This window comes from Vitis vinifera, chromosome 6 (genome assembly GCF_030704535.1).
Source record: "Vitis vinifera cultivar Pinot Noir 40024 chromosome 6, ASM3070453v1".
Classification (NCBI taxonomy): domain Eukaryota; kingdom Viridiplantae; phylum Streptophyta; class Magnoliopsida; order Vitales; family Vitaceae; genus Vitis; species Vitis vinifera.
The window spans coordinates 8,858,601-8,878,132 of record NC_081810.1 but is presented as its reverse complement, the minus strand read 5'-3'; the positions used below and the strand labels follow the sequence as shown (position 1 = coordinate 8,878,132).

General features: G+C 36.5%; 1 protein-coding gene and 1 long non-coding RNA gene across 4 annotated transcripts; one reads left to right on the top strand and one right to left on the bottom strand.

Moving 5' to 3' along the window:
- Positions 1 to 722: 722 nt before the first annotated feature.
- On the bottom strand, positions 723 to 7,639 carry LOC104879514 (uncharacterized). Of its 2 annotated transcripts, none has more exons than XR_785914.3 (3): positions 7,356 to 7,639; positions 7,185 to 7,245; positions 723 to 1,143 (listed from the first exon to the last, which is right to left on the bottom strand). It is a non-coding gene; the product is annotated as an uncharacterized LOC104879514 (long non-coding RNA). The 2 variants fall into 2 exon arrangements; XR_785915.3 differs by having other exon boundaries at positions 7,379 to 7,599.
- On the top strand, positions 4,383 to 17,290 carry LOC100260494 (B3 domain-containing transcription repressor VAL1). Of its 2 annotated transcripts, none has more exons than XM_019220539.2 (14): positions 4,383 to 4,711; positions 8,833 to 8,946; positions 10,498 to 10,579; positions 10,669 to 10,770; positions 11,571 to 12,232; positions 12,368 to 12,464; positions 12,582 to 12,756; positions 13,667 to 13,743; positions 13,839 to 13,919; positions 14,042 to 14,266; positions 14,744 to 14,793; positions 15,253 to 15,366; positions 15,490 to 15,557; positions 16,291 to 17,290. In XM_019220539.2, exons 1-14 carry the CDS (start codon positions 4,671 to 4,673, stop codon positions 17,043 to 17,045), a joined length of 2,643 nt encoding a protein of 880 aa, XP_019076084.1. In that variant the 5' UTR covers positions 4,383 to 4,670; the 3' UTR covers positions 17,046 to 17,290. The 2 variants fall into 2 exon arrangements, with proteins under 2 accessions (XP_019076084.1, XP_019076083.1); XM_019220538.2 differs by having other exon boundaries at positions 11,565 to 12,232.
- The last annotated feature ends 2,242 nt before the right edge of the window (positions 17,291 to 19,532 follow it).

Below are 19,532 nucleotides of genomic sequence, written 5' to 3'. Positions count from 1 at the left end.
CGGCTCCTTCACAAAAGCCAACGAATACACCTTAATCTGCTTCTAAACCAACCTAACCATAGAGGGAAAGCAAATGCCACCCACCAAATGAGAGATCACTTTATGTCACCATTTTCTTTCATTGTCGCTCCTGAGAGACTTCCCTGCATTTTCTTGGCTCTTATAGGAAGGTTTGATGAATCATGAATTGTCATGTGCCATCTCAGTTTCGTTTACGTTTGCTTTCTTTAGACTTAAGCACAAGCCACCAAGCTCCCAACAGCAATGCCAAAAAATACACGGCCAGGGAGAGGTGACAAATGAAGTCTATGGCACAATTGGTTATTTCTTGGTTAACTAATTTAAATATATTGAAATTTTTTTTGGAATAAAACTAAATATAAGAAAATTATTTTTTCTTATTATTTTCCTGAAACAGAGGGTTAGCATTGCTTTAACCTTTTTAAAGTTAGCCTGGCAATTATAAAGTTTATTTTTCAATCCTCAAAAGAGATGCGCAAAGGAATCCTTAAGATAAGTGCATTAAGGTTTGAAGCATATCATTTGGCGAGAACAAAGTGCTGCATAGCTCACATTTGATCTAGGTAACTTACCATTCAAACAAAATATCACAATTGGTAATTTTTACAAAATTTGGATATTATGTTCATTGTAGCATATTTTGAGAAGCGTCACTCATGAGTGTAACCACAGGATTTCAACGGTTGTACGGATAGAGGTACTTATTTCAAGATCATCAATTTATGTAAATAAATAATCTTTAAGCGTGCTTTTGGTACATGAAAATATGATAGTGATGGAGTAGGATTTTAGTTCCATTCCATTGAATTCTTTGTTCTTAAAATTATCGGGAATAAATCCTCTGTAGCCGTGCCGGTTCAGTACTTACGAAAGCTCACACGAGGGCATAAAGATGAAAGAACCTGGTGACTTCATGCAGGTTTATCTAGATCTCTTGCCTTCTCGGATTCGACCTTTTTCTTCACTGCCAGTGAAAACAGTAATTCCAATTTCCGGTTCTTCAATTTTGCCACCATTAAAACTTTGAAGTGGAAAAAGCCAAGTGGGTGTCTTTGACTTCTTCATTTGATTGTTTATCGTTTCCTTGTTTCCTTCTCAACCGCCCACCGATATAATAAATGCCTACGTCAAGATATAAACCAATGGATATGATTCATGTATTGTAATATATAAAAATCAATAAATAAGTCCAAGTTCCTTGTATATGAAAGCAAATTAGAATATTCCTTTTTCCTCGGCAACTTGAGAGAAGCAAGTCAAGTGGGGAAAAAAAGAGGATAAATCAAGGTTAGAGAAACAAATTATGGCAAAGAAATAAAAGAAGGAACAATGAAAAACTATGGAAACTCCACAAACTTTATTTTTGAAAATTTGAGGGAAAATGTGAGGAAAAGAAAATAAGAAGGAAAAAAAAGTGAAGGAAAAAAATAAACCAAACAAAAAAGGTAGTCATCTTCCTTATATATTTTTTTTCTTTTTCCTTCTTACCTTCCTAAAACCAAATATAGCAAAAGAGAAATAAATAAATAAATAAAAAGACTAAAAAGTTAAAGATACCATGTGACATTTAAATTTCAATCCTTTTTTAGTTAAAGTTGGTTGCTATTGTAAGCAGCACATAAATGACTAAAAATGATAAACATAACATTTGAAAGGAACATTTTTTTTCTCGCCAAATTTGTAATTACCAGGCTATTCAGATAAAAAGTTCCTCAAGCCAATAAATTAATTACTCATCATTAAGGTGTAGCACTACAAGAAAATTTATTTCTACGACGGAAAGGAAAAATATTATTGATGACCAACTGGCCTCTTTTAACCATATATATTAGTGTGATGAAGTCCTTAGCAACATGTAAGTGCTTCTTGACAAGCAAACAATGTATTTCAAGAAGCAAGTAGTTAAGTAAGAAAGGGATCCGTGTAGTCAATCAAAGGCTGCTAGAAATTTGGAATGAACGCCTTGGGGTATAGATGTGCTAAATTATATGAGTATATTCAGGTTTTCAAGTTCTGCCTATATTATCTTTTACTGGTAACAAGGGTCTTAAAATCATAAACTAGAAAAGAATAAGAAAATAAGTCATGTGCTTAAATGTTATCCTCTTTATTATCAAAATATATTATATTTCATGTTTTCCCTTTTGTATTCAGAGGAGCAATCCAAGCCCTCTAAAACTTGAGATGTATTTATCTGTCAGCATCTAAATATTCACATATCAATAATCAGAATCATGACAATCAATAACTGATATGAAACAATGGGCAATGTGGTTAAGGCACTAGACATCAGGCACAATTAACCACACCATCTTTCACCACCATCAGGCACTAGGCAAACACAAATAACAACTAGGTACCACTTGCAAGTGTAATTGAGACAAAGCAATAAGCACTTGTAGAGTGCCTAAATGTGGCACTAGGCAGAAAATAAACATCTTAAAAGTATGTGCAGTTTGTAAATTTGTGTCTGAAAAGGGACAATTTTCATTTTTGTGATAAATTTTAGTTGATTTGTTAATTTTCAAGAGTATAAGAGTTGTAGAAGCAATCTACATAATTTTGGATATAAGATGTAAAGAGAAACACTAACTAAAGATACATGAGGTGGTGGGAAATTTTACAAAATGACCATGTATGATGTCTTATTTCTTGGACTCCACATGTTGCATGCCATGTATATAGTTTGCAACACATACCTGATCATAAAGCATCATGGGTCTTGCAATCCAATTGCTATATAGGCAAAAGGAAAATTCTCCATCAGCATGGTATAGAGCATCCCTACCTTCCAGACAATTTTGATTTTTTGATAGGAATAAAACCTTGGAAAGGGCACAAAAAGTGCACACGATATATACTCATATTTCCAGATGAATGCAGAGGATGGCCACCTCTATTCTTCCTTTTATTTTTTTGTAAGCAAATTAAAAGTTAATATATAATTTAAAGTGTGCCACCTCCATACTTCCAAGCTCATCCACCACATATGTCCTCTTGGGTTGCAGTACTGGAGTACTTGGGCATGAATGCCTACCTTTGGTTTAGATGTCTGATCATTTCAAATTCCCAGGATTTAGAGGGGTTTCTCCTGCTTCACTTCCAATAGAGGTGACACCCTATGGGTCTCACCAAGTGCAGGTCAATGGCCTTCTAAGATGGGCATTCACTTGATGACTTCTTACACCTCTATGAAGGTATCATGCTTAGAACATTTTGATGCTAATAGGCTACTGCCCAACATGGAATAGGTGAACCTTGATGGTGAGTCTAGTCCTCCTACAATCGAGTACTTCAGGATTGGTTTAAGGCTCCTGGTACAATTGCTACAAGAGGCTCACAAAGGAGAGATTGGCATGCATGAAACCCCTTTCATTAATGTCTACAAGACATGTGTCAACACCAAAAATTTATACATTTAATGGGAGTTCCTTTTAGGAAGTAACGACTATAAGAGGGTCCATGCATGATAACAAATAAAAAACAACTGAACTTTGATCTCTTGTGTTGTCAAGTTCTTTCAGAATTTGAGGTTCACTATCATCCAAATTTCCTATACAAGACAATTGCCACTCCTTCTAACCAGCACTCACTCCACTATGCTCTTTTGCCAAACTTGAATATCTCCCTTTCCCATGTGGTTGGCCTCCTCTAGCTAAAAATCCAGCACAAACACCACAAAACCTCCCCACTCAATGAATTATGAGTTTTCAAAACTTGCTTAAAATATAAAAATAAAACTGCAGGCTTGTTTGCCATAAATATGAGTAGACACCAAATTCTGCATCTCGTATACAATATAGAGACACTTGCATCCCCATGTTGAACAACATTTCTTTCTAAAAGCTACAGAGTTACAACATATTTTATGAACCATCCATTATGCATGCCCTTTTTCTACTGTAAACTTTAGCTTTATTTCATTTTCCCATGCCTCTGGTTTGTTTTTAAATACAAAATACGCATTGTGTTTTATAGGCAAAAATAACAACAGGAACAATATGCTTATTTTATTTCTTTAGCTCTCATCATTCACGTTTTCTTCACATTATTTTGATGTTTTTATGTTCTCCCCACCCCCACTTCCCTTTATTCCAAGACATGGGAATTTTTGCAATTTTTTTTGATAAATAAGGTATTTTTGCAACAATTTTAAAAATTCACAAAAATCATTTTTGGCCCATTCACGGAACTTAAAAGTTAAAAGTTCAAAAACTTTACAAACGTGTTTTAATCCTATTGGATCATTTTGAAAACAAAAAAGAAAGCGTTTTAAAGCTTTTCTTTTTTAAGCTTTTCCTTTTTAAGAGAAAAAAATGATTTCAAAATTCAAATGTCAAAAAGGCCTTTTTCAGAAGAGTCCAAAATCACCGCTTGTTCTCTCTATAAAAGGAGAAGATTTCCCCATGAATTGATCTTATCTAGGGTTTTTTGGGTGTCTACTCAAGGGTCTCTACAGGGAAGGCTCATTTAGGTTTCCACCATTTTAGAGGTTCAGAGAACTTTCATGAGGATTTTGCTTTCTTTTTAAGTGTTTCACCATTTTTAAAAGATTCCAGGAGAAAGGAACTTCATTATGCTTACAAGCGAAGAAAAAGAACTACAAAATGGGTTTGATCAAGAATGAAATATTGAAGCTTTGACAAGCAATGGAACACCTTTTCTGTCGATCACCATTAACTCCGTTAAGGTAACTTCTTTCCTATCTCATATTGTATGTTTCTTTATTATCAAACATTTCTTCATGTTGAACAATCAGATGGCTACAAGTTACTCATGGAAGCAATAGTTCTCATTCTTTTTCCAATTTCAAATTTTGATTCAAACCATTATGGCTAAATCACCACCCTATTGTCAATCTTCTTCTTCGCCCTTTTTTTTTTTTTTTTTTTGATTGGCCACCTTGCTCTCATCATCTTCTATTCACAACACATCACAACCCCACAACTTTATTTGACCCCAAATTTGCTCATCATAGCCCCACTCAAGATAGTTTGTCCTAGGCACACTAGTTTGATCATGTAAGCCCTCTATGCCCCAATTGGATACAGAATCACCTAGTTGGATTGATATACTTTCGCAATCGACCAAGTGCCTCCCCTAGATGTTCTTCCTTGAATCATCTTTCCCTTTTCCTTTTCTCTTTGTACCTCATTAATCCGTTCCGCTCTGTTCTTGCATTGTATGATTCATGCATATTTAGATCTAGGCCATATGCCATGTATTGCTTAATTGTTTATCTTCCTACATTATTTGGTGTGATCACCAAGCAACTTAGTTATAGTCTTAATTTATTCACTTGTGAGAAGGTGTGCTATTCATTTTTTATTTTTATTTTATAAGCAATAGAAGCAACTATAATTAAAAGCGTCAAAGAAACGACACAACAAGGTACACAAGAAGCATACAAGTCATGCCTTAATGAGCAAAAAAGGAAAGAGAGACCACAAAAAACCCCTACTTTCACTTAACAAGGGCTTAACCACTCTACAAAATCTAATAAAGACATGAGATCTATCTCTATGTATACCTTCACCTAAGAAAGAAAAGTACCAAGGAACAAAGACTTCAAATAATGGTCTAGATGCTCTTTGTTATCAAATGACCTCTAACTCTTTTCCTTCCAAACAATCCAAAAAATACACAAAGGAGCCGCTCTCCAAGCCTTTTTCCACCTCTTACCTACACGAGTGCCACTCTACCCTAGAAGAGCTTCCTTAACTATGGCAGGTTGAACCCACTGGATTCCAAAGAGAGCAAATAGCAAATCCCCCAGAATCCTAACTTTGGAATAATAAAGGAGGATATGATCTATGGATTCCTCCTCTTCTCTACAAAGAAAACACCTATTTACCATAGTCCACCCTCTTCTTTGAAGTTGATCAACTATCAAGACTTTTCCTAAGCTAGCATCCCACACAGAGAAGCTAACTTTAGAAGGAACCCAAAAGTTCCAAACCACACTCTTTGGGAAATTAAACCTTTCCCCCAATTCCAGCCCATCACATAAAAGCTTAACAAAGAACTTGTTGTTGCTTGAGTTCATCCACACCACCTTATCTTCCTCCTCACCAACAACTGTCTTCCCTTGCAGTCAAGAAAAAAGCTCCTCTACAATGTCAACCTTCCAATCCTTTAAAGATCTAAAGAAACAATGGTTCCAAGGTGAGCTAGTCATTAACTAATCAAATCAATTCTAAATTTTCCCTTACATGGTAAACACTGCTACTTTATCAAACATGTGTGGATATCTAACACTATTCTACGCTATCATTGGAATCTTGACTCATCCCTTTAGGCTGCCAAACAGTGCCATTGCCCATGGAGTTGGTGGGAACATTTTTTTTTATCTTCACTCCCTTAGGGAGGCACAAGCCTGCTTCCTTATCATCCTCAATCTTTTTTTCTTTTCACCCTTTTTCAATGGCCCTTTTCTCTTTTCCCATTTCCCTAAAATAGGTTACAACTGCTTTGTTATTCAGACATGCATGCAACTCACAGTTGTATGCCACGTAACAAGGTCCAGGATCTATACACAAAAATAGAGGAACCGGTTTATGAAAAAAATAATAGTGATAGAAAGAAGGAAAAATATTCATGACAATTTGAAGAATCCCAATCTGCTAAAAGATTTCTGTGGCCTAAAGGCATGAATCTGTCACTTACAATGGATTCATACCCCATAAAAAATAAAAATAAAAAGGAAAAGATGGTGTTTTGATAATAACTATAATCATATTATCAAAATTTAGTGAATCAAATATCACAAATTAGGGATACTGTCAAGTAAACGTGTATAAATAACTTCAAAATCACCCCATGTCTGAAAAACATACCGTCACTGATCCTACCTCTACACTTGAAACTACATTACTTTGAGTGAATTATTATGACATCATTTCCCATAATTGATACACAATCCAATTCAGTAAATTTACTAACTTCCAATATGCTCCAATTGGAAATTCCTAAAGAAGAAATGATGATTTCAATTTCACCTAAGATCCAAATTCAACAATATCTAGTATACCACTATGAAATCCAAAAAATATTAATAAAACAAAAAAGCACCTCAACAATAATAAATCACAATTTCTAGTGAAGATCTTAATCAAACAAATAAACGAACCACACCTAAAAAAACGCAAGTTCAGTAACATTACCTCCGAAGCTCGAACATCTTCAAGCAAGATCCAAATTTTCCTCCAATTCCTCCACAATCAACTAACAACACAGAAACAATAAAAAATCACATGTACTGAACAACTCACAAAACTACCAACACAGAAAGGGGAAAAAATAGAGAAAAGAAAAAAGAAAAAGGAAGGAAAAACCTTTCAATCAGATTTCGATTTACCAGTACATTCGTCCGATCCTCATCCTCCATTTTCTCGGATTTTGCTTCAAAGTTCGAAAATCGATTGTATGGCGACACCGCCCAATTAGGATTTCTAACGCGGGATGCGTGGTTGTTGTACTTGTCCACCGCGGTGGGCCTTTTGTGGGGTTTTTGGGTTTGGCCCACTTTAAATCGAGACAGGAGATTTTGAATCTTAGATAAGATCATAAGAGCACAAATAAATGAAATTAACGCGTAATCACGTTATTTATATACAAAACAATAACATCACAAATAAGATATATACGGATATAAACAAATAATGTTAAAAGATAAATACGTAATTTATGTATAAAATAATAACATTATAAATAAAATACAAAATAACGGAGGTGGACAAAATAAATAAATAAAAGAATAACGTTTTATTTGAAGTTCAAATGCTAACCTCTCCCACCTGGCTTAATTTTTTTAAAATTTAATGAGTATTTAATTGTATACTAAATACGAATAATTTTAATTGTATTTTCAAATAATGGTCTTGCAAAAAAGGCTGCCAGATGGGATTTTGAACTCGTGTTTCTCCAAAAGGGCAAAAACAATTTCCACACAACAGAAGCTGACAAGGCAGAACCCACAGATAAGCACATTACTACTTTGAAAATAGTACATTACTGGCTTGTTTTGGTTTACTACCCTCTTTGGACTCTTTTAAATCAGAAAAACGCGTTTTTTTCACCCATTTGACAAACAAGCCCTTTTCGACTTGTGGCAATGGGTAAGAGCCGAGCTGTCCAAATAAACATGGCAGTTGGGGGAGTTTTTTAATTTAGACTGGTTTTTACCGAGACGTGTTGCGCGCTGACATGTGTCGCATGCAAAATTAGTGCGGCCATGGGTGACCGACATTGGACAATGTGGCGGCAGTCATGACGCCAACGAAACCGGCGGGTAAGGATATCACTGTCCGAAAGTGAGACAGAGGAGAAAGTAGAGGGTGGTGGTGGAGGTGGACGATTCAAAACGCTGCGTTTTGAAGTGTCGTGCATGCAATTTATGCATCTGTTGCTTTGCATGCACTCACGCTTTCTGCTCTCCGCCTCAAAATCCACTCCACCGCCCCGGCCTTTCTCAGTCGCCCAGTCCACCGCCGCCTTCACTGAGCTTACCTACTTGGCTTGCTCCCGTGAGGTTCAGGTTCTGGGTTGAAATTTTGGAAGATAAGAGAGGAAAAAAGGAATTGGACACTGGTTTGTTATTCTGAGGTTGATTGGTGGATGAATCATTGGAGATTGGATGAGGGTGGGTGTCTTTTGTTCTGTATTTCTCTCTCTCTTTTTTCTTTACTATCTGATGCTGTCTCTGGTTTTTTTATTGTGGTGATCTGTGGGTCAAATTCGATGGGGATGAGAGTTGTCAAAAAGGGGTTTTAGGGTTTTGATTTTGATATGCTTTGTTGATTGATTTTTCAGAATGGGTTCGAGGATTTGCAAGAACAAATGGTGTGGTACGACAGCGTCGTTTGAATGGAAGAAGGGATGGACTATAAAATCCGGTGCAGTTGTCGACCTTTGCTACAAATGCGGGTAACTTTTCTTCCACTTCTAGACTTGCATTCTTGAAAAATTTTCATGTATGGGTGGTTTATTGGTAGATTTGATGCTCCTGGTACTGTTTGGGGATGTGGGTTTTTGTTCTGTTTGAATTTATTTTTATTATTTATTTATTATAACAGTGTCTGATTTATGTCCAGTAACTGTTCAAATTGGAATTTTGGGTTTATTAAAAGTTAGTTTGTTTTTGTGTTTGATTTTGCTATTTATCTGTTACCTTCTCCCCAAGTGGGATTTTGAAACTAAAAAGAGATTAAGGTTAATTGGAAATATGATAAATTTTCATTTTCATATCTAAAATTAAAAAACTTAAATAGAGAAAAGAAAGGGGATAGAGGAGATCCTTGTTGACAAGTAATTGCCTTAGAAGGACTAACCTGTTTGATAAATTTTATTTAATCAATACTTTCCATTAGTTAATCACATTGTGGTTGATAAAGGGCCAAAGTTTTCTAAATCAATCTTCAAAGAGCAATTCGCTAATGCCATTTTGTAATGATAACTATTCCTATAGGCTATAGTGGAATAGGGATCATTCTCATTATTTTTAGTTTTGATTTATTTTATTTTTTTAATAGTGATGAGATTTATGTGAGGATGAGGAAGGAATCTACTATTTTTGCTAAGAAGAATTCTTTGGATGAGTAGCTTAATACGGCTAAATGTTGAATTGTTTTATTTATTTTTAACTTTTATTTTTTGTTTCATTCTTAATCAATGATCTCTATGTGAATACCGAGTTAATATCTCACAACCAAAACATAACATAGAAAACATAAATGTTAAGAAGGATTTTTCTTGAGGTTCAACTTGGAGTAACTTGAAAGTGGGAGTTTCATGTTTGAATCGTAAAATACATGTCCAACAAATTGAGAATGATGTTATTACCATCGGAAAATCAGTCTTTGAGGCTTGGTTGTAGTGGCAAGGGTTTGGGGGTGGGGATGTGAGAATTCTACACATCTCTACCCTGATTTGAGCTCATGATGCTAAGCAAAACAACTTGACTTGGAAGTTAGGATATACAAAGAAAGCAACACTTGAAGAATGGAAGCTTGTATTGCACTAGAATGCTTTACAATGCTTTTAGAAGCTTTAAGTGCTTGGCGCCTTAATCAAATGAGGTCACCACCTATTTACAAGCACCAAGTGAACTCTCTGGAACCCTCAAAGGTTCCTTACATATTTAGAATTTTCTAGAAATTCTACACAAATGTTATGTACATGTTATACACAAGAGTTCTCATGAACTCTCCATCCACTAGTAGAGATGTGTAGATGACTCTTGGTGGTTCTAGAAGCTTCTTGCTCCTTATAAAAGCTCAAGTGAGGGATCATTTGAGCAGGTTTTACATTTTGCTTCCTTGCTCCTATACATCAACTAACAAAGAATGTCGCTTGTACTTCTATCTTATTTTTATATTTACATTTTTTATCAATGGAACATATCATATCATTCTAATAACGTTTTCTTTTAAAGTTTTCTGCTTGGCTCTACCTAACTTGATATCTTATGTGCTTTAGTTCCGCTTATGAGAATTTAGTTTTCTGTGAAACCTTCCACCAAGAGGAAGACGGTTGGAGGCAATGCAGTTTATGCCACAAGGTAATGTCATAGCCTGATTTTCTTTCTCTTTTTCTTTTTTTTTTTTCCCTAACTTTACCTTGTAAGTGAAATTGAGTTTGGTATTGCAGCGTATTCATTGTGGATGCATTGTTTCAAACTATCAATTTGAGGCCCTTGATTATGGTGGTGTAAGGTGTTCTAGCTGTTTAAAGAGCCCTCAATGTCATCCGGTGAGATCAGTTTAAATAATTGGTTATGCCATCATCCTAAAATGTTACAATCACATTTGTTTAATTTCATTAAGTTGTAGGTTTGCATGGGTTGAAGATTTATTTGTTTAGGATCAATTGTTATTAATCATGTTTTGCAATATAACATGATACATTTTTTTGAAAGTCTCCCTAACTTTGGACTGTATGTTCAATTATGCAATGTGAAACTAGAGTGATAGTATAATTAGGTCAGTAACCTTAGAGTGCATTTGGGAATGATTCTAGAAAGCGTTTCTAGCATTTCTAACACTTGAATGATAAAAAATTTCAAGTATTAAAAATATTAAAAGCGCTTCCTAGAATCACTACCAAACGGGCTATTAGTAGTGTTAAGTATTTTTCAGAGCATATTTGTTAAGCCCATGCAAAGACTGATTAGTTAAAGTATTAGATTTGATGTATTCTATCTATAAGATTTGGATAGTTTCCAAATACTTCTTTTCTATGCAGAGATAGGTCCAGTTTGCCCGTACGCAAATCTGGTGTAGTGTTGGATAAAATTATTATGGGAAAACCTTTTGTCTCCTTGCAGATTTTTTATCTTAATTTAGATTTGGCTAATTTAGACACTTCTCTAGGCATTTCTTAAAATATTTTACTGTTCAAAAATCCTGTTTCCATTTCATATTGCTATTTTCCTGCAGAATTAGAGATATCATAGGTAATACTCTCCAGAGTTTCTATAGTCATTTTACAAAAACTTTCTGTCAAACCTATTAGTAAATCAAGCCTTACATAACTTTTCCACTCAGATGCAGAATGATGAAACTCCCAATGAATTTGGTACATCAACTGCAAATAGCATCAACAATTTGCAACACCCTTGTGTTGAAAATAGAATGAATTGCAATATTGTTGGCAAGGATAATTTTATGCAATTGGGAAAAACTATGGAGGCCGATGAGCTCAACCACTTGCTTCAATCTCAGAAAGGTGATGCAAATGTATCTCTTGGACAAATCAAACAAGATGATAGCATGCATGCAGTTAGAGAAGTTAACACTATCTTTCCAACCACATCTCTACCATCCATTGGACCATCTGAATTTGCCAAATCAGACAATAGTATACCGATGTTAATGGGTAAAGATGTGTATGAATCATTGGTTCAACCATCATTGAATATCAGCTTGAGTTCCTCTTCAGGGCCTCCAAATTTTTTGTTACCTTTTCCTGGTAATGCTGTTGAAGGAATGGAACACAGCAAATCAGCTTTCACTTTTCAACAAGGGCAAAGGACACGGCATATACTGCCCAAACCTCCAAATTCTAGCCTCTCGATAGGTTCAGAGGCAAATAAAAGCATGGTTCCTGAGATTCGCATTGCAAGGCCACCTGCTGAGGGGAGGGGACGGAATCAGTTACTTCCTCGATACTGGCCAAGGATTACCGACCAGGAACTGCAGCAATTATCTGGAGAGTATCCATAAATATTTCATACTTTAATTTTTAAGTTGATTATCATCATAATAGAATGTGATTTTATGTAACATTCAATGTGTTGGTTTGTTCATTGATTCAATTAAGTGTTTACCTTACATATGTTATCTTCAAGTTTGAATTCCACCATTGTGCCATTATTCGAGAAGGTTCTGAGTGCTAGTGATGCTGGTCGAATTGGTCGTTTGGTCCTCCCAAAAGCATGTGCTGAAGTAAGTTTTCAAAAGTAGTCATCCTCAATACCTTTGTTTCTTGTATGCTAGCTTGTGTTATTTATTTTGTGGAGGTTTTTCTTCCTTTTCATATGTATAAACTGTAAGTCAATACAGGCATATTTTCCTCCTATTTCTCAATCAGAAGGCCTTCCATTGAGGGTTCAGGATGCAAAGGGGACAGAGTGGACATTTCAATTCAGATTTTGGCCCAATAATAACAGCCGGATGTATGTTTTAGAAGGGGTAACCCCTTGCATACAGTCCATGCAATTACGAGCTGGTGATACTGGTATATTTCATCTCATTCTTTCTCAGTGGGTGGTATACATTACCCATCTTTGATATACATGTTTTTCATAGTATTTTGTATGATTATGCTTGTGTAACAAGGAAGTGTGCTTCTCATAGCTTGAGTTTGTACAGACAGTGCATATAGGCTGATGTGGGAAGGGAAAGTTTTGAAGTTGACAATAAAGGCCTTTTTATTTTGAAATATAAAGGAGGGGCTCTGAGCATGTTAACATGTCTAGACTTTCTGTTTATTCAGCATTTCTCATTCTTTGATTGATATTTAGATTTCCTTTTAATGGAACTGAGTTTTATAATTCTTGTAACCAGTAGGTACAATCCTAAAGATCTCAAGAGATATTTGTGTCTATTTTTTCTCTTGCTTTCTATGTTAGTTCTTGAATACCTGTCTTCTGCAAATAGTTATGTTTTCTGCATTTTGATTGGTTCATTACATACCAAAATTCTTTTTCAAATGAATTTTAACTGCAAGTGGATGGTTCATTGCTAGTGGTAACTTGCAAGCAGGGCATATGCGGATGAAGGGAACAGTTGTAATATTACTCATCATGTGTGTACGGTCATTAAGCATGTTTCAAGATGAACAGAAAAAATTGTTGAAAGCCCAAAAAGAAAAAAAAGGAGAGATGTGCTTTCTATGACAGTACAGAGATATACTTTTTGTTGTTATAAGGAATTGTTCAGGCACATGTATGCCTGAGAACATACCTCTTAATTTTCATGCCTATCTTTAAGTAATATTGATGGGTGCATGGAAGTTCTCATCCTAGATAATTTGCTAGTTTTTTTTTTATATATATTTTATTTTATCTGTGACATGCTTCCTAAATGGAAATTGATACAGATTGTGTGTTACTGTTCTCTTTCTCAGATTTCATTTTTCATTGCAGTTATATTTAGTCGGATAGATCCTGGAAACAAACTTGTCATTGGATGTCGAAAGGCATCAAATTGTGTTGATGTGCAGGTCAGGCATCTTAATTATCTTCAGCATTTTTGCCTTCTTGCATCCTCTTTCTTTGGGATCATATTCATTCATTTTCTGTGACATATATTAAACAGGATGCCCAAACATCAGCCCTGTCTAATGGCACTATTTATGGAGGATCTTCTTTTTCTAGTGTCACTGAAAACCTGTCTACAGTAAGTAGTTGCTCTTGGTCTCTTCCAATCTCTGAAAGGAAGCAAAGATCCTCACCTAAGTGCTGTGTCCAAACATTTCAATTTTATCTGATGGTGATATTGTTTGGCATACAAATGAGAAGTGTGCAGGCAAGATGAATGAGGATTCTCCACAGCAATCGCTGCTGATTCCAGAGAAGAAGAGGACTCGAAATATTGGGTCCAAAAATAAGAGGTTGCTCATGCATAGTGAAGATGCCCTGGAGTTGAAAATAACATGGCAGGAAACACAGGACATACTTCGCCCACCTCCAAGTGTTGAGCCAAACATTGTCACTATTGAAGGCTATGAAATTGAGGAATATACTGTAAGTAATACCCAATCAGAGGATGTCTATTTGTTTTTAATATATTATTGAGGGGCAGCCCTTCTTGTTTGTTTACTAGTACAAAGCCCTAGATGCCATAGATTTATGCTATGTTTGGTTCCTGGAAAATTTTAGGGAAAATGCAAGGGAAAGAAAATAAAGAGAAAAAATAGAAGAAAAGAAAAAGTGAAGGAAAATAAAAAAATAGATTTAAGATCAATAAATTATTTTAATACGCTACTTCAAACTCATTACTTATTTTAACTCTTCAACATAAAGATTGAATAATTTGAAAATGCATAAGTTTCTAAATAATTTTAATTATAATACAACTAAACATGAGAAAATCATTTTCTTTACTATTTTTTTTTCTTTTCTTAGTACTTTCCAAGAACTAAACATAATCTAAGGAAATTTTGAATTTGTACTGCATTTTTTTTTTTTGTGGTAATTTGTTGTTAATGTTGTCTCATATAGGAACCTCCGGTTTTTGGAAAAAGGAGTATATTCACAGCCCGACCATCTGGGTAAGGATTGCTTCAATATATTTTCTCATGTTTGTCATGAGTGCACAGGAAAAAGTAAAAGTAATGTATGAGAGCTTAAAAATCCTTACTCCAAAATAGGCATTAAGTGAAGTGGTAGGATTCCAATATGCAAGGTCACTAATCTTCATGGCTGTATTCTCTTTTCATTTGAAGTACTTTAGACTCGTGCTTTTCTAATGTCATCTTTCTTCCTCATTCACCATTTTATTTCCTTGGAGCTCATTGACACATGGAGAAATGAAATAGCTCACACAAATTAGGTCTACACCTTGCATGCTGTGTGTACTCTAAATCTGAGAAGGGTGAACCTTTGAATTCAATTTCCATCAGCACATGCATAATTAAGACACCTGGATTTAGTGGGAAAGAAATACTAATCAGTGACAGTAGTTGAATATGTCCATCTTGTGTTGAAAGAACAAGCACACTGTTGTCCAGGGGGCAGGATCAATGGGGTCAGTGTGATAATTGCTCCAAATGGCGAAAGTTGCCCATAGATGTTTTTCTCCCTCTCAAGTGGACATGTGCAGACAACATTTGGGATTTGAGCAGGTGCAATGCTTTTTCTTTATATGTTCTTTTATTTATTTTCTGTTCTTAACAAGCATGAAGCATCTCATGAGATGAAAGCTGGTTGACTAATCTACATCTTCATGGTTTATGATGCGCTTCTAGGTGTTCATGTTCTGCACCAGATGAGTGGAATCCAAAGGAATCAGAAAGTCTTTCCAGACTTGGAAAGGGTATGACTCAAGCCTATGTGGTTCCTTGGATATTCCATCAAGAAAGGCTTTATGATGTTTGTTTAGAAAATGGCTTGTGAATAAAAGGTGGTTTATGATTAGATACTTGTGAGGCTTGATGCTTTATAAACAGATGGTGCATGTGTTTCTTTTTCTCTCCCTCTTTCATTTTTTGTCTTTGGCTGCACATTCAGGCTGTCCCATTACATCAAGAATGTGTCATCTATAATTTGTCTATGTTCTATGCATAGGTACAACTGGCCACATTGTAGGATGTTTATGCCTGTGCATTGATTTGGTAGAAGACTTGAGATCTGCATGCTTTACAATGGATGTTTTTTGTGCTTATGCATGTGCTCATATAATGTGATAAGAAGGTGGAAGAAAGTAGTTGTATGCCATGCTCATAACAACTCTATGAGTTTGTATGACGTTGGAGAAACCTCCATGAGCAACAGTCTCATGAATTTGCAATGAAAATGATGTCAAGCTGCAATTGACAGAAAAATTTTGACCTCTATGAACCTGCTTTTCAATGACTTGGAAAGTTGGAGTAACTGTCTGGACGGTAAAAGTTGCCCATTGTTCTGGTTATCCTTGTCAGCCATGAAATCAGTCTCATGGAAATCCCCTAGTTCAATGGTCATGGTGCCCTTGTTCTATTATTAAGTTTGTTGTATAGGAAGTTCACTTTTAATCCTCTATAAATCTGAAACCTTTATTTCGTGCCCAGATTACAAGAGGCAAAAATCCATGGAGAGCCATAAATTAGCCCAAGAAGGTGAGCCTACTGGCTTAGATGCTCTGGCCAATGCTGCAGTTCTAGAAGAAAATGGAGGTGACTCTGGTGAGCCATCAGCTGAAGCCACCACCAGACACCCTCGGCACCGCCCTGGCTGCTCGTGTATTGTATGTATTCAGCCCCCAAGTGGAAAGGGCAAGCACAAGTCCACATGCATATGCAATGTGTGCATGACTGTGAAGCGCCGATTCAGAACCCTAATGCTGCGCAAAAAGAAACGCCAATCAGAGCATGAAGCAGAATCTTCACAGATTAAGCACCAGATTCACCCCATCAATGAATCAGAAATAAGCGGCATGGTAAGAAATGTGTCATTGCAGAGAAACCATTCAGACGGTGAAAACAACCAGAGCAAAATCCAAGAAGAGGTAGTCGCTGAAACTGGTACAGGACAAATAGACTTGAACTGCCGTCCTGACAATGAAGAAGACCTGCTTCCAGGTGTAACAGGAGTGAGCATGACAAGCCTTGTTCAAGCAGCAAGCCATCCATTGGATTTCTACTTGAAGCAGACTGGGCTCACAAGTTTGATATCTGACCAACCGATGAGCTCAAACTCCCGTCCCCTCCCCCAGGTTACTGGAGGGGAAGATGGACACCTAACTGATGAACGGTCCCTTTCACCTCTAATCTGGGAGCATGGGAGTGGAGCTGGTGAAGGCTACCACAAACCTGATTTGGACTGAAAATCACCCGTCTCCGTGGCCTCTACTTTTCTCCTTCCTGAACATTTTAAATTTATTTGTGGTCATGTTCCTTTCTGTAGAGGAAGGTTTTTGTTTGTGATACATTGTTTAATTGAATGTTCTCCTGTTTGTTTCTTGTCATGCATATCTCCTTCTCTCTCTGTGAATATTTTTCTAGTTTTTATACATTTGAATTGACCAGACGGGCTAAACAAAGAGCAGAGCTTGGTTGGTTTCCTAGTGAAGATTTCATTGTTATTGTCCCTTGATCTGCATCTTGGTGGAAGATTTCTCAAATCCCACAGGTTGAACCATGTCTTCATGTTAATGCTACCACAAACAGTGAAATTTCTCCACACAAGTGATTACTCTTAGGGGAGATCCATAGCTACAGTATAACTGCTAGAAGAAATGGGATTATTAGGCCTTGTACAAAACTTGAAGGATCCATGGTTGTATATCACAAATCCTTGAATGGTTTCCCAAGATTCTTTCAGTGCAGACGGAGTAAGCACGGTGGGGCAGAATATATTTTTTTTTAAGAATATCTAAATCAAACTCATTGAAATCCATCAAACTAAAATAATCCCAATGTTGAATAAGCATGGCTTTTGACTCTTATCATCAAGAAAAGACAAATGGCCAGCAGGAAATTAAATTGGTATCGGTGCAGTCCGGCCTATGTTTGTTTTATGCCTCATCCAGTTGATAGAATCCAGGTTGTACAAATCGCCAAGCATATTTTTAGAACAAATTACTTAATGAGCTAATCTTTCCATATTTATACTTGGTTGTAACAACCTGTACCTCCCATAGTTAAGAGGGACATTTCATGGTGTTTCATGGGATTGCAAGCTAGACACACATCCTTTGCCAAGTCAAATAAGTCTCATATGAGGTTTCAAATAAACTCTTAAAATCATTTATAATGACTCGCTCTCTCCATGCAGGCAATGTTAGCTATACATTTTGTAATGATTTCATTATTTCCGTACAGACAATATTCACTCTAAACTCACAGATCTTATAGCTTTAAAACGTATTTATTTGATTAAGAAGACCGTGGTGAGAAGCAAAAAATATATGACAATTGGTTTTGTATATGATTATGGGAAAGCAAATATAAAAAATACAGTCTTGGGCTTCATGTAGACCACCAGCTAACAGCCGAGTTGTTGCAGAGAAAGTTCAAGTTCAAATTAGAATTTCTTGGGCACATCGAAGCTCTAGCCAACCTTTTGACCATATCCTTTTGGCCGGCTGGTGTTTCATTTTTCTTTCTCAAAAATGGTTCACTGTCATCTACCATGGTTATAATATAAATGGACTAGATATATTGGACTTCTCCTTAGAAATATTTCTGGACAAAAGTAATAACATATAGTACTGCAGGTAGAAGAGCATTCGTCATATACAATAAATTATGAAGAGTGGTCGGGCGTCCATATGTTAAGACAATTTTGCTGGCTATGATAATAAAATTTTGTCAGAAGTGAAGAAGATAGCCAGCACGGGGAAGTATATAGCAGAAGTGGAGGTGAAGAGGCAATGAATCTTCAAAGTTCCTACCTTGTAGAGGAATCTCTATGCTTGAGGTCAATTATGCTGAGAATCTGGCAATTTTCTAGGACTAGGCCAGCATAATTGGACTTTTATCACTGTCTGTATTTTCCACCTTCGTTACAAACTACACAAGCCCTTTTTGATCTGGCCGTTTCCTTGGCAGTCCACACACAGGCCTGACCTCTTTATTTCTCTAACAACTGGAGGGTGATCAAGAAACTAGACCAATTGAGAGACTGATGGGTGATTTAACAACATTGGCGAAGGCAAGAAGAGAGCTTGAAGAATTGTATCTGGGGGTTCCTGATGAATCGGTAAACCTCACGTTTGAGGACCTAGCAGAGGTGACAAAAAATGTCGTCCCCCAACCAGAGAAGAGGAAAGCCATCTCCATTGAGTCCATCCCAGAAGGCAAATCAAAGAGAGAAGGACCATCACCCTTGAACAAAATTCCCAGCCTTGATTTCAACAGAGGCTTGCAAGCAGCTAAAAGCTCTCCTCCTCCTCATCATCAGCATAGTCCCTATCATCACCATGTCAACAAGGATAGAACTGATTCACACAGGGCTCCCAGCCGCCACCACCACCACCACCTTGACGGAGAAGGCATGGGTCATCATTATGCAGACGGTGAAAACTTTTCTAGCCATGCAAGTCCCAATGGTTCTAGGAGGCACTCAGGGTATAGACATGCAGTTGAGAGTAGCATGGCTTATGATGACAGAAGCCATATGAACATGGCTTCTATCATGAGCCCATTTTCAGAGAGAGGCGGACGCCGCCGCCCTGGGATTCCTCACTCCAATATTTGTACTATTTGCAACACCTACATCTATATTTTCCGTCACCGATGCCTGGTATGAATATTCTATCAGTTTCCTTTTGAATATATGGATATAGATGATCGACAAGTCTATGGCCTCA

What these genes read in the sequence shown, in the direction of transcription:
- LOC100260494 (XM_019220538.2), top strand. Translation starts at nt 4,671, where the DNA reads ATGGAACACCTTTTCTGTCGATCACCATTAACTCCGTTAAG. An exon ending in TCACTGAAAACCTGTCTACA is followed by an intron (nt 13,920 to 14,041) that starts GTAAGTAGTTGC and finishes ACAAATGAGAAG; the next exon opens with TGTGCAGGCAAGATGAATGA. An exon ending in AACATTTGGGATTTGAGCAG is followed by an intron (nt 15,367 to 15,489) that starts GTGCAATGCTTT and finishes ATGCGCTTCTAG; the next exon opens with GTGTTCATGTTCTGCACCAG.